The sequence below is a fragment of the Lacerta agilis genome, chromosome 7 (genome assembly GCF_009819535.1).
Source record: "Lacerta agilis isolate rLacAgi1 chromosome 7, rLacAgi1.pri, whole genome shotgun sequence".
NCBI lineage: Eukaryota > Metazoa > Chordata > Lepidosauria > Squamata > Lacertidae > Lacerta > Lacerta agilis.
The window spans coordinates 80,867,538-80,881,038 of NC_046318.1; the positions used below are offsets into that span (position 1 = coordinate 80,867,538).

The 13,501-nt window shown below is 46.9% G+C and overlaps 1 protein-coding gene across 1 annotated transcript; it reads right to left on the minus strand.

The window, feature by feature from the left end:
* Window positions 1–1,037: 1,037 nt before the first annotated feature.
* On the minus strand, window positions 1,038–2,341 carry GPR20 (G protein-coupled receptor 20). The gene has a single exon (XM_033155928.1). The coding sequence runs from the start codon at window positions 2,328–2,330 to the stop codon at window positions 1,293–1,295; it is 1,038 nt and encodes a 345-aa protein (XP_033011819.1). The 5' UTR covers window positions 2,331–2,341; the 3' UTR covers window positions 1,038–1,292.
* Window positions 2,342–13,501: the final 11,160 nt, after the last annotated feature.

The following is a 13,501-nucleotide window of genomic DNA, read 5'->3' on the forward strand; positions in this document are numbered from 1 at the left end:
AAATAGTCCACTGGAGTCTTTCTTGCACCCGAGTGCCTGAAAAACACATTTTGCCCACAGCTATCTTGGGTGACCTTTTCTAGAAATAATAATATTCCTGAGATATAAGTCTCATAGTTAATTGTGCTTATAAATCTCTTGTTTATTGCTCTCATGGTTTTTTTTGCATTCAGTTGGGATACACATTAATAATAATAATAATCATACCACCACAAATTTCTCAAAATTGTTCATCTCCTTTATTATTATCCTTCAAAGTTCCAAGTCATTATAGACAGCATCCATTCTGATTTATTTGTGCAAAGTTTGTTGGGTGGTGAGACCACAGTGACGGTTTATTGAGCATCCATTCTGATTTGTTTGTGAGGCGATTGTACAAATGTTGCATAAAACGATTGTTATCTCACACTCTCCACTGCATTCCCCCATCAATCTCCTTATTGCAGGAAACTAACGATTTTGGAGAGAAAAGTGGGTTTGCTGCATAAGAATGCCAAATCAGCTGAAATTTGCTGGACCATGGCTGAATTCCACTTGAACACAGAATAGTCTGGAAGCACCCATTAACATTTCCTTCTGTCGTAGTTGAAACTGTCTATAGGAGTGGCATCTGAACATAAAAACAAAACACCCTTCTATGTTTCAAGTTCTCTCCAAGTGATTGTGGAGAAGTGGCCAGACCTCCCAAAATATGTAGCTGCGATTGTCCTTTGCTCTGTGGTTCCCAGGTTGAGGGAACTGGTGAAGAAGAAGAAGAAGAAGAAGAAGAAGAAGAAGAAGAAGAAGAGTTTGGATTTGATATCCTGCTTTTCACTACCCGAAGGAGTCTCAAAGCGGCTAACATTCTCCTTTCCCTTCCTCCCCCACAACAAACACTCTGTGAGGTGAGTGGGGGTGAGAGACTTCAGAGAAGTGTGACTAGCCCAAGGTCACCCAGCAGCTGCATGTGGAGGAGTGGAGACACGAACCCGGTTCTCCAGATTACAAGTATACCACTCTTAACCACTACACCACACTGGCTCTCAAAGTCACTGGTGCTGCAAAGTCGGGGTGCAGACTCCATCCTGGGGTGCAAACCCAGGATCTGGCAATGAAGTGGAGACCTCGCCATATCATTCCCACAAGAGAAAGCCAGCCTGCCATTCTTGAACGGATGGTGCCACTGGAGAACCCAAGGAGTGTTGCTTCATATTTGATGAAGGTCAACGTGATGTTCTAAATTGCTCTTAGGAAAGAGAATGGTGTCGCATATTCTGACATTTACAACAATGTACATGGGGACGCACCAGCCTTTAGGAGCTTGCTGTACTGTTTGGTGAGGGCAGGGCCAAAGGGGTCCCTACAGCATTTGAGAAGGCCATAATGGCATTTGAGCCCGAGCACTTGTTGACGCTGATGATGTCTCCACTGGTCTGCTCAGGCTCAGACTTCCTGAAGATGTTCTTCATGGTTGACTGGAAGTTGTTGGTGACAAAGCAGTAGACGATGGGGTCCATGCAGCTGTTGAGGCTGCTCAAGGTGACGGTCACGTGGTAAACGATCAAGCTGATGTCATTGGGCATGGCCGGGTTGATGGAGATGGCCAGCTGGCGCACGTGGAAGGGAGTGAAGCAGATCATGAAGATGATGAGGACCGTGATGAGGAGCTGCACTGCCCTCATCCGCCTCTCGCGGCTCTGGTGCATGAGCGTCGGCTTGGAAAGGGCGCACATGATCCTGGTGGTGAAGAAGGTGATGATGACAAGGGGGAAGAAGTACTCGCAGACCATCAGGGGCAAGATCTGGGCGATGCAGCACTCCGAGAACTGCATGGCCATGGTGAGGATGGAGAAGGTGACCACCGTGGCAAAGACCCAGATGAAAATGCAGATGCCTTTGGCGTAGTTGGGGTTCCTCCACCGGCGGGAGGCTTCCACCTGGACAATGGCCAGGTACCGGTCGATGCAGATGCAGGTGAGGAAGAGGATGCTGCAATACATGTTGACGAAGTAGGTGAAGATGTGGACGAGGGCACACCTCTGGCAGTTCCTGGCGCTATAGTGCATAATGATCCGGATGGGCAAGGAGAAGCCCACCAGCAAGTCGGTGATGATCAGGTTGATGGTGTAGATCACCGAGGTGGTTTTCGTCTTGGTGCGGAAGCAAAAGACGTAGAGAGCCAGAGAGTTCAACACCACGCCCACCAGGAAAATGATGGCGTTGATCACCACCAGCACTATCCACAGGGTATAAAACGTGTCCGACAGTTCTCCATCGAGGTGGACAAATTTGTTGAACAGGCTGTAAGTGGTGTAATTGGACGACGCTGTGGAGTCATTGGAGGAAGCCATCGTCGAATGTTTTAAAGGCACCTGCAAGACACCAAGCAAAGAGTCAGTCTCTGTTTCACATTTGCACAGAACCGTAATGACAGTAATACATGTTGAATCCCATGATTCTTTTCCGAAGCTGGAGATGCAAGGGCTTAAAGCCTGGCCCGGCCCTGCCCTTATTTCCAGATATGTCTGGATGCTCAGTGGTGAGGGAAACGGCAATTTGCACATGCCCAGAGGAACTGTTGTTGCTGTTGCCATATTGTTCTTACAGGTTGCAGGGCTTTTGTAGGGAAGCTAGGCACAAAACCAAAGTCCTGACTGTGCAAGGACTCTGGGCCAGACTCCACACAGGCAATTGATCTGAACATGTTGTTTTGTGACCCAGCACGGGTCTTGGTGGAAAATCCCTCTACTTCCATGCGCAAGACTTTTTACCTGAATAACTGCATGATGTTTGTGTAAGGGAACTTAAAAGGAGGAGGGTCAGTTGGGGAGAGTGAGAAATGTCCCTGTTTTGATCTGAGTTATGTGCCTGGGTTATGTGCCTAACCCAGAGACTGTGAAGATGTGGAGGTGCTCAGCTCCTGGCTTCTCCAGCTACAAGGACCTTAAGTAGAAGCATCTGACTGAAATCTCCAGCTGCCTGTTGGACAACACTGGCCCAGATAGATTGATTATAAGACCACTTTAAGAATGACATAGGGCACAGCGGTTTCCTAACAACTCCCAGCTCCTTTAGCAAACGGCAGCTCCCAGAATTCTTTGGGAGAGGCCATGACTGTTCAATGTATGGTGGGAACACGGCCTCAGTATAAGGCATCCTTCTACATTCCTGAGAAAGAAGGCAAGCTACAAAGATGCATTTTCCTGGCGTGAAAACGGAAAAGAGCGCAATTTAAACAAACCATCTGCATTAACGTTTCTGGCTTCCTGCATCTCCCAGACTTGAATCAAAGTTATTATCGTTGCCTCTTCCTTGCTCCTGCTGCTGGGCAAAAAAATTCCCAACCCTGTTTAATTCTCCAAAACCACTGTGTTTAAACTTTCTCCCAGTGATTTATCATTTTATTTATAAATGAAGGGTTAAAACTTTCTTTCTTTCTTTCAAACGGTTCGCTTTGTCTCTTGGCAAGTTCTTGCTCTGCTCCAGCTCAGATTGGCCAAATATGGTATTTTACTTTTGTGGAAAGTGAGAAGGGCAGGCTGTGCCTTCGGAGGGGGCTCCTCAAGTGCCCTGTTGAAGGCCGAGAGGCAGGAAGAGGCTCTTGTGAAGAGCAGGAGAGACCGTCTCTGCATGAAACTGGGAGAAAGGACTCAGAGCTAGGCAGGGCAAGAGGGGCACTGCAACCACCCAGAAGGCAGAGGTGGATTTTGGTAATGTGGCACCCCCTGCAAGGACAACATTTTCTACCCCCCCTCCAAACAAAATTTCTTATTTTCACCATAATTCCTGAAATATACTCAGAGTCGAGTGTGAATTTCATGCTCTTTATTCCGCTCGTAGTAGCAAAGAATGAATCTTTCCTCAAGACGTCTGCTATATATGCATTATTTATACAATGGGCCTCGTATGATTGGCTAATTCTGGGCTGCTCCTGTAGGCCAATCAGGTTGCTGATTCACTTCATCCAGGAGCCTGATTGGCTACTCCTGCAGCCAATCAGGCCGCTGATTCACTTCCACCTGGAGCTGGATTGGGTGGCTCCTGCGGACCAATCAGACTGGTCCTGCAGAACAATTATTCTGGATCCTATTGTTCTAGGATTCAGCTCAGTACACAACAATTCCTTTTGGTACAGTTGCTTTTTTATGGATCTCCTCAGTAGGCAGCCATATAAATATGGGTTATAAAAAAATTATTATTATTATTTTCCACCCTTTTGGCTCACCACCAAAGGACACTTTGGAACTCCTTCCTTATTGACATCAGGAAGATGCCTTCATTTTACCCTCTTTGGCACTTGCCTAAAACGTTTTCTGTTTAGAAAAGCCTACCCAGAGGTTTAGAAAGGTGATGTGAGTTTTAATCTGTTTTTCGTCTATTGTTAGTTTAACTTTTTGAAAGTCTTGTGTTGCGTTATTCTTGCTAAGTTTTCTGATCGATAACAGCATTCTTTTATCTTTTTTGTCAACCACTTTGCAGGTTGTCGCCCCACCCCCTTTTTTAAAGTCAAGTGGTGTACAAATTTTATGAAACCAACCAACAACTAACAGAAGTCTAGTGTCCATTACAACTTATCACTAAACTGAAAACTATGAGAGACCTGGTCTGAATAGAGATATGGGATTCTTGTCTCATTACACATGCTAAAGCCATTTTTGGTCATCTGTATACTATCCCATGCTTTTTCCTGTAGGACTAATTGCAGTCGTTAACAGTCGTCAACAGATTTACCATTCCTCTTGAGCCAATCACCCATCCCCTACTACCCTTCTGAGAAATACCCCACCCCACCCTCCTACTATGTATAAGGGTCCAGTGACTTCTCTTTCAGTGTATATGAAGAAGTGTGCACGCACACAAAAGTTCATACCTAGAACAAACTTAGTTGGTCTTTAAGTTGCTACTAGACTATTTTAAAAAAATTATTCCATTCAAGGGAAGTGATAGTATCACTCTATTCTGCCTTAGTCAGACCACACCTGGAATACTGTGTCCAATTCTGGACAACACAGTCTAAGAAGGATGTTGACAAGCTGGAACGTGTGCAGAGGAGGACAACCAAAATGATCAGGGGTCTGGAAACCAAGCCTTATGAGGAACAGTTGAAGGAGCTGAGTATGTTTAGCCTGGAAAAGAGACTGAGAGGAGATATGATGACCATTTTCAAATATCTCAAGGGCAGTCACATGGAAGAGGAAGAAGAAGAAGAAGAGTTTGAATTTGATATCCCGCTTTTCACTACACGAAGGAGTCTCAAAGCGGCTAACATTCTCCTCTCCCTTCCTCCCCCACTACAAACACTCTGTGAGGTGAGTGGGGCTGAGAGACTTCAGAGAAGTGTGACTAGCCCAAGGTCACCCAGCAGCTGCATGTGGAGGAGTGGAGACGCGAACCCGGTTCCCCAGATTACGAGTATACCACTCTTAACCACTACACCACACTGGCTTGTTTTCTCCTGCTCTGAAGGGTAGGACCTTGAGAACCAACGGCTTCAAGTGACAAGAGAGGAGATTTTGACTAGATATATGGAAGAGATTTCTGGTAGTAAAAACTGTTTGACTGTGGAGCAGACTCCCTTGGGAGGTTATGGACTCTCCTTCCTTGGAGGTTTTTAAGCAGAGGTTGGATGGCCATCTGACATGGATGCTTTAGTCGAGATTCCTGCATTGCAGGGGGTTGGACTAGATGACCCACAGGGACCCTTCCAACTCTACAATTCTATGATTCAATCCATCAATCAAAACATCACAGAACTTGCTCCGGAACTTTCCCCGCGAGAACCCGCTCTTTAAAGCTCAATTGGAGCAAACACAAATCTGTTGGGAAACCGAATGGAAATTTGCTCCAAATCAGCTTTGAAGAGCGTTTTTTGTGGGAAAAGCTCTGGTCAAAACAACCAATGTACTCAGACATGGAACTTTAAAGTGGGGAGCTCTCCCTGGAAAGAGCAGGGTGAAAGCTAAGTGTGGCTAAGCCCTTCTTGTTAGGTTGCACATTTGGGGTTGTTGTTGTTGTTGTTATCTCCCAAGCGTTGCCTTCTCAGGGTACTTTCCCCTGCTGAAGTCACAGCAGCTAAAAATATTTCCTTGATTTGAAGAGCTCTCTTAAAAGAGACACTGTGACGGGGCTGAGTGGAATTGGTTCCTCACTCATCTCTATATTTATCTGCAAACACACTTAAAGCCTCATTAAAAAAAACATTTTATTGGGGAGGCTGGGACAATTATGTTGTGTATACACATCTCCTCAGCCCCCACACATAAACCCATCACAAGCTTCGGGAGGAAAAGTCAGATAGCAGCTCAGGCCAAAACAAGACAGCCTCTAAATACGTCACATTGAGCTACAAATCTTGATTTTTCTTCCTAAAGTAAAGGGTGGGGCGTGGCTGGGGCTGGGGGGCAGGGAAGGATCTTAATAGGGAACACAGTACACAGAGCGGGAGGACACACAAACCTGTATCTCTTCCCAGCGCAGTACAATTGGCAATTGGCCAGGCACCAATGATGGTCACCAACTTGGATAGCTTTCTAAAAGGATTGGACAAATTCATACAGGAGAAAGCAATAATAATAATAATAATAATAATAATAATAATAATAATAATAATAATAATAATAATAATTTATTATTTGTACCCCATCCATCTGGCTGGGTCTCCCCAGCCACTCTGGGTGGCTTCCAACAAATATTAAAATACATTAATATATCACAGATTAAAAACTTCCCTAAACAGGGCTGCCTTCAGGTATTTTCTAAATGTCAGGCTGTTGTTTATCTCTTTGCCCTCGGATGGGAGGGTGTCCCACAGGGCGGGCAACACTACCGAGAAGGCCCTCTGCCTGGTTTCCTGCAGTGAGGGAACTGCCAGAAGGCCCTCTGCGTTGGATCTCAGTGTCTGGGCTGAACGATGGGGGTGGAGACGCTCCTTCAGGTATACAGGACCAAGGCAGTGCTCAGAAACGTACTGGGAGCATACCTGTCAACCTTTCCCTTTTTTATGGGAAATTCCCTTATTATAGCATTGGGAAACAGCAGGGAGGATTGACAGCTATGACTAGGAGCCAATGTAGGTCTTTCAGGACCGGTGTTATGTGGTCCCGGCGGCCACTCCCAGTCATCAGTCTAGCTGCCGCATTCTGGATTAATTGCAGTTTCCGGGTCACCTTCAAAGGTAGCCCCACGTAGAACACATTGCAGTAATCCAAGCGGGAGAAAACCAGAGCATGCACCACTCTGGCGAGACAGTCCGTGGGCAGGTAGGGTCTCAGCCTGCGTACCAGATGGAGCTGGTAGACAGCTGCCCTGGGCACAGAATTAACCTGCGCCTCCATGGACAGCTGCGAGTCCAAAATGACTCCCAGGCTGTGCACCTGGTCCTTCAGGGGCACAGTTACCCCATTCAGGACCAGGGAGTCTCCCACACCCGCCTGCCCCCTGTCCCCCAAAACAGTACTTCTGTCTTGTCAGGATTCAACCTATCAATGACTACTTGCCAAGATGGCTGTGTTGTGCCTGCACTGTTGGAGGCAGCAATTCTTCTGAATACCAGTTGCTGGAAACCACAGGGGGGAGAGGGCCCTTGTGCATGAACCCTGCTTGCTGGTTTTCTGCAGGCATCTGGTTGGCCACTGGACTAGGTGGGCCATTGATCTCATCCAGCAGGTTGTTCTTGTGTTTTATGACTAGAATGGGTCCAGATCATCCATTTTATGCAAAAACACTTGGAACCTCACGGCCACCACATACCGGAACACCTTGCCCCCCAAAAGGGAGGTTGGCCATTGGCCAATAGTACCCCAGGCGAAATAGTACCCAGACATAAAGGGTGGCGCTGTGTGTTAAACCACAGAGCCTAGGGCTTTTTGATCAGAAGGTCGGAGGTTCGAATCCCTGCGACAGGGTGAGCTCCCGTTGTTCGGTCCCTGCTCCTGCCCACCTAGCAGTTTGAAAGCACATCAAAGTGCAAGTAGATAAATAGGTACCACTCCGGCGGGAAGGTAAACGGCGTTTCCGTGCACTGCTCTGGTTTGCCAGAAGCGGCTTAGTCATGCTGGCCACATGACCAGGAAGCTGTATGCCGGCTCCCTAGGCCAATAAAGTGAGATGAACGCCGCAACCCCAGAGTCGTCCGCGACTGGACCTAATGGTCAGGGGTCCCTTTACCTTTACCCCAGATCTCTTTCCTGCTATTGACACCATTTGTCAATGGATTCTTTTATTTGCTACATTCCCACCCCACCTTCCCTGCAAGAAGCTCAGGGCAACTTGCATGGCTCTCCTCCATTTTATCCTCCCAACAACCCTGCGAGGTATGCCAGACTGAGAGGCGGCCCTTCATTGTTGGAAGATTCAGTACACATAAAAGGAACTGGTTGTTGTTGTTGTTTATTTACGCAGTGCAGCAACTATGGAACTACCTCCCCCAAGAGGCAGTGATGCCCACCAGCTTGGATGGCTTTAAAAAGAGGATTGGACAAATTCATGGAGGAGGGGAGAGCAATTGATGCCTACAGGCCACAATGGTTCTGCTCTGCTTCTGGGTACCAGTTGCTGGAAACCACAGAAGAAGAGAATGCTCTCGTGCTTGAATCCAGTTCAATGGTTTCTCACAGGGATCTGGTTGGCCATGGTGAGAACAGGATGCTGGATCAGATGGGCCATTGGCCTCATCCAGCAGGCTCTCCTCATGTTCTTACGTAGCACAATATGCTGAGACTCCATAAGAAAATAAGAGCCCTGCTGAATCAGACCAAAGACCCATCCAGTTTAGTATCCTGATTCCTACAGTGGCCAACCTCGCACCAAACACTAAACCCGTCTAAGCCGATGAGGATCGGTGCCGCATCCTTTGGTACCGAATTCTGTAGTTTAACTATGTCAGGGGTCAGCAAACTTTTTCAGCAAGGGGCCGGTCCACTGTCCCTCAGACCTTGTGGGGGGCGGGCGGACTATATTTTGAAAAAGAATATGAATGAATTCCTATGCCCCACAAATAACCCAGAGATGCATTTTAAATAAAAGGACACAGTCTACTCATGTAAAAACACACTGATTCCAGGACCGTCCACGGGCCGGATTTAGAAGGCGATTGGGCTGGATCCGGCCCCCAGGCCTTAGTTTGCCTACCCATGAACTACGCGCTGCATAAAGATATGGCTCCTTTTTTCCTCTTCTGCATCTCTCGCCATGCGTAAGGGGAGCCCTCCTGCGTCAGAATGGTCTTTCAACCATCAACAGGGCACCCCCATCAACAGGGCACGAAGGCCATCTCTGCTGCTGATATCCCCCAGACATTTGGATGCAGGGAATCCTGGCCTCTTGACCAAGAGGTTCTACCTTTTGGAGAGCCAGTGCGGTGTAGTGGTTAAGAGAGGTAGACTCGTAATCTGGTGAACCGGGTTCACTTCCCTGCTCCTCCACATGCAGCTGCTGGTGACCTTGTGCTAGTCACACTTCTCTGAAGTCTCTCAGCCCCACTCACCTCTCAGAGTGTTTGTTGTGGGGGAGGAAGGGAAAGGAGAATGTTAGCCGCTTTGAGACTCCTTCGGGTAGTGATAAATCGGGGTATCAAATCCAAATTCCTCTTCTTCTTCTTCTTCTTCTTCTTCTTCTTCTTCTTCTTCTTCTTCTTCTTCTTCTTCTTCTTCCTACCAATGAAGAGCAACTGATGCTCCTCTGTCTTCCCTTTGGAAGACGATGCAATGCTTAAATAATTTCCACGCTCCCAGTTCTGTAGCACGGCATTCAATGGATAGCGTGGCTTGTTGCCATATGGACGAGTTACCCGAATCCAGCTTTGCGCGCACGGGGGTGGGGGGGGTAGCCCTCGCCCTCACACCAAACTACATCTGGTCTCCTTGAGTGAAACAAAAGGTGTTTATTCTAAGGACACAGTGGCAAATACATACACTGTAAACATCCTCTTGCTGTGCTAATCCCCGGACACATGTACTATTTATGTAAAACTTTTAACTGCCTAATAAGGGTGAAATGACACCGGGGAAGATTTACAGACACCACACGCGCTCCCTCCCTCTTGGCTTGGCTTTGAGAGGACACTTGGCAGTTGCTGCAAGGCTGCTGACTTAAGGATACAAGGCTGTTGTGTTAAAACAACAACACAAACACCAGCACCCACAGGTTCCTCTGAGCTTGAACGGTTTCTGATGTATCTACAGCTGATTGCCTGGGGGGCAAAGATGGAAAGATTTAGAGCAGGCTGGCATTAATGGCGTGACCCTCCAAATCAAATGCCTGCAACAGATCATGCCCTGACAGTCTCTTTGTTTGTCTAGTCCCAGGTAGGACCAAGATCTGCCTTGCCCAGCACCTGCACATCAGGTGCCCAGGAGAGGTTCCCAACAAGGCAGGTGCTAAAAACCCATTGCTGGGCACTTGAGGGCAAAAAGACAATCCCAAAGGCCAAAGATGGAAGATCTCAAAAGCACCCAAGTACAGGTATTTAGATAGGGATGTGGGTGGCGCTGTGGGTTAAACCACAGAGCCTAGGGCTTGCTGATCAGAAGGTCAGCGGTTCGAATCCCTGCGACGGGGTGAGCTCCCATTGCTCGGTCCCTGGTCCTGCCAACCTAGCAGTTCGAAAGCACATCAACAACAACAAACTTTATTTATTTGCATAGCCCACAGGCCGTTGCATTAAAAAAAAAACATATTACAGATACTGATAAAAACCATATATAACAAATAAAATGAGCTGAATCGGGATTCGGCACAATTAAAACAAGAATAAATGAGATCTTAATTATGAGGGGGCACTGTTATTCAGCTGGCAGCGAAAGCACATCAAGTGCAAGTAGATAAATAGGTACCACTCCGGCGGGAAGGTAAACGGCATTTCCGTGCGCTGCTCTGGTTCGCCAGAAGTGGCTTAGTCATGCTGGCCACATGACCTGGAAGCTGTACACCGGCTCCCTCAGCCAATAAAGCGAGATGAGCGCCGCAACCCCAGAGTCATCCGTGACTGGACCTAATGGTCAGGGGTCCCTTTACCTTTACAGGTATTTGGAGGAGGGGGTGGGATTCCAGCCTAGTCCTGCTTCTGCACCCCTCTTTCTCCGATCTTAAAGCAGCCGTAGCAACAGAAGCCAAGCTTCCAGGAAACACCATGGATTTAGACAGCTGGCACCTTCCTGTATTACTAATATTATTGTCCAATTGACATTCATAGCCTTCAAAGAACTTCAGGACGTAGGCATGGATTCCCCCCACTAAATCATCACAACTGCCCTTCCAGTTGCTAAGTTGGACTGCCTGATGGGCCTGCAATGAGCTTCATGGCTGGGTGGGGTTGTGTTCAGGTGAGGAGCCAACAGCACGTGTTTGTGTATGATGGGGAGGGAACCTTAGAAGGTGACTCGGAAACTACAACAAATCCAGAATGCGGCAGCTAGACTGGTGACTGTGAGAGGTTGCTGGGACCATATCACACTGGTTCTAAAGGATCTTCACTGACTCCCAGTACGTTTCCGAGCACAATTCAAAGTGTCGGTGCTGACCTTTAAAGCCCTGAACGGCCTTGGCCCAGTATGCCTGAAGGAGCGTCTCCACCCCCATCGTTCAGCCCGGACACTGAGGTCCAGCTCTGAGGGCCTTCTGGTGGTTCCCTCACTGTGAGAAGTGAAGTTATAGGGAACCAGGCAGAGGACCTTTTCGGTAGTGGCGCCTGCCCTGTGGAACGCCCCCCCCATCAGCTATCAAGGAGATAAAGAACTACACAACTTTTAGAAGACATCTGAAGGCAGTCCTGTATCAGGAAATTTTTAACGTTTGATGTTTTATTATGTTTTTCTATTCTGTTGGAAGCTGCCCAGAGTGGCTGGGGAAACCCAGCCAAATGGGCGAGGTATTAATAATAATAATAATAATAATAATAATAATAATAATAATAATAATAATGTGCATTTCCTCCGCCACTTGCAGGCGCAAGGCTGTTCTGGAACCTGCTGTCCTCTTTGCAATTCTAAGTCATCCTCCTTGAGGACCAGGGTTTAAAAATGAAAAGGGTCCTGCCGATAGGCTGTGCTATGATGATGTTTCCTGTCAAGGTGAGAGGTTTGTGATGTCCCTGGGAGCTTCACATGGGATTCTAGAAGTGATTCAACATACATAGGCTACTGTGGATAACGAACTGGAAGAACTATCTCATAGAATCATTGTTATGTACTGAGTTGAATAGGATCCAAAACGCAGCAGTCTGGTTGGTCCTAGAACAATAGGATTCAGAATGCAGCAGTCTGATTGGTCCTAGAACAATAGGATTCAGAATGCAGCAGTCTGATTGGTGCTAGAACAATAGGATTCAGAATGCAGCAGTCTGCCCCAATCCGGCTCCAGGTGGAAGTGAATCCGCAACCTGATTGGCCCACAGGAGTATTCCAGAATTAGCCAATCACGTGGGACCCATTGTGTAAATAGAGTATATAAAACAGACATTTTGGGGGAACTTTCATCCCTTGCTAATATGAGCTGAATAAAGAGCATGAAATCCACACTTGACTCCGAGTATATTTCAATCATAGAGTTAGGGATCCCAAGGGTCATCTAGTCCAACCCCCCACAATGCAGGAATCCCAGCTAAAGCATCCATGGCAGATGGCCATCCAACCTCTGCTTTAAAACCTCCAAGGAAGGAGAGTCCACAACCCCCCAAGGAAGGTTGTCTCATCCTGAGTCAAACCATCAGCTCCCCCTAGTTTCTGCTATGACTTGCATTACCTCTCTTCAGCTAGAGATGGGGAAGAAATTCGGTTTATTTGAATGGGAACCCACTTTATCTTATTTGCAAATCCTTTCTGCATGTGGCTTTCACTAATATAATACAATTTTGCATATTACTATCGCTAACATAATGCATTTTTTCTCGCCTATGCCCCCTGTTAGACACATTTTGGAGTTGGGCAAATGCGTTGGGATATTTGGAGAATTGTGGATTTCAAAGGGAAGCTGGGTTTTGCTTCGGCTAGTAACCAAACACTGGTGACGTTCATTTGCAGTATTATATATCTATTGTATATCTTCCTTTTGGGTAGGGGGAAACGTCAAATTAAAACCAGAAGTCATTTCTTAGATGGGAAACAGAAAGGAAGAGTGATAGACAGTTGAGGTCTCTGACCAGGGTCAGGTGGGGACATTCTTTCCCCCGACCAAAGGATTCTGGGAACTGTAGTTTACCCCCCACACACACACACAAAGCTGCAGTTCTCAGCACTAACTACAGCTCCCAGGGTTCTTTGGGGTGAGGGGATGTGTGCTTTATAAGTCCTGTGTCCATGCACTCTGGGCTGCAGAGAAGCAGAGACAGTAAAAACAGGAATAAAATCTTACCTATGGAATCGGTGCTTTTCATTCAAGATGCTTGGGAGTTATTCCGAATGGGAAGTAATGCCTCCAGAAGAAGAAAAGTTTCCCCCCCTCTCTTTTCTTTTCTTTTCTTTTCTTTCTTTCTTCTTTCTTTCTTTCTTTCTTTCTTTCTTTCTTTCTTTCTTTCTTTCTTTCTTTC

Bases quoted from the DNA above. Each gene is read 5' to 3' on its own strand.
- GPR20 (XM_033155928.1), bottom strand. From the start codon at position 2,330: ATGGCTTCCTCCAATGACTCCACAGCGTCGTCCAATTACACCACTTAC.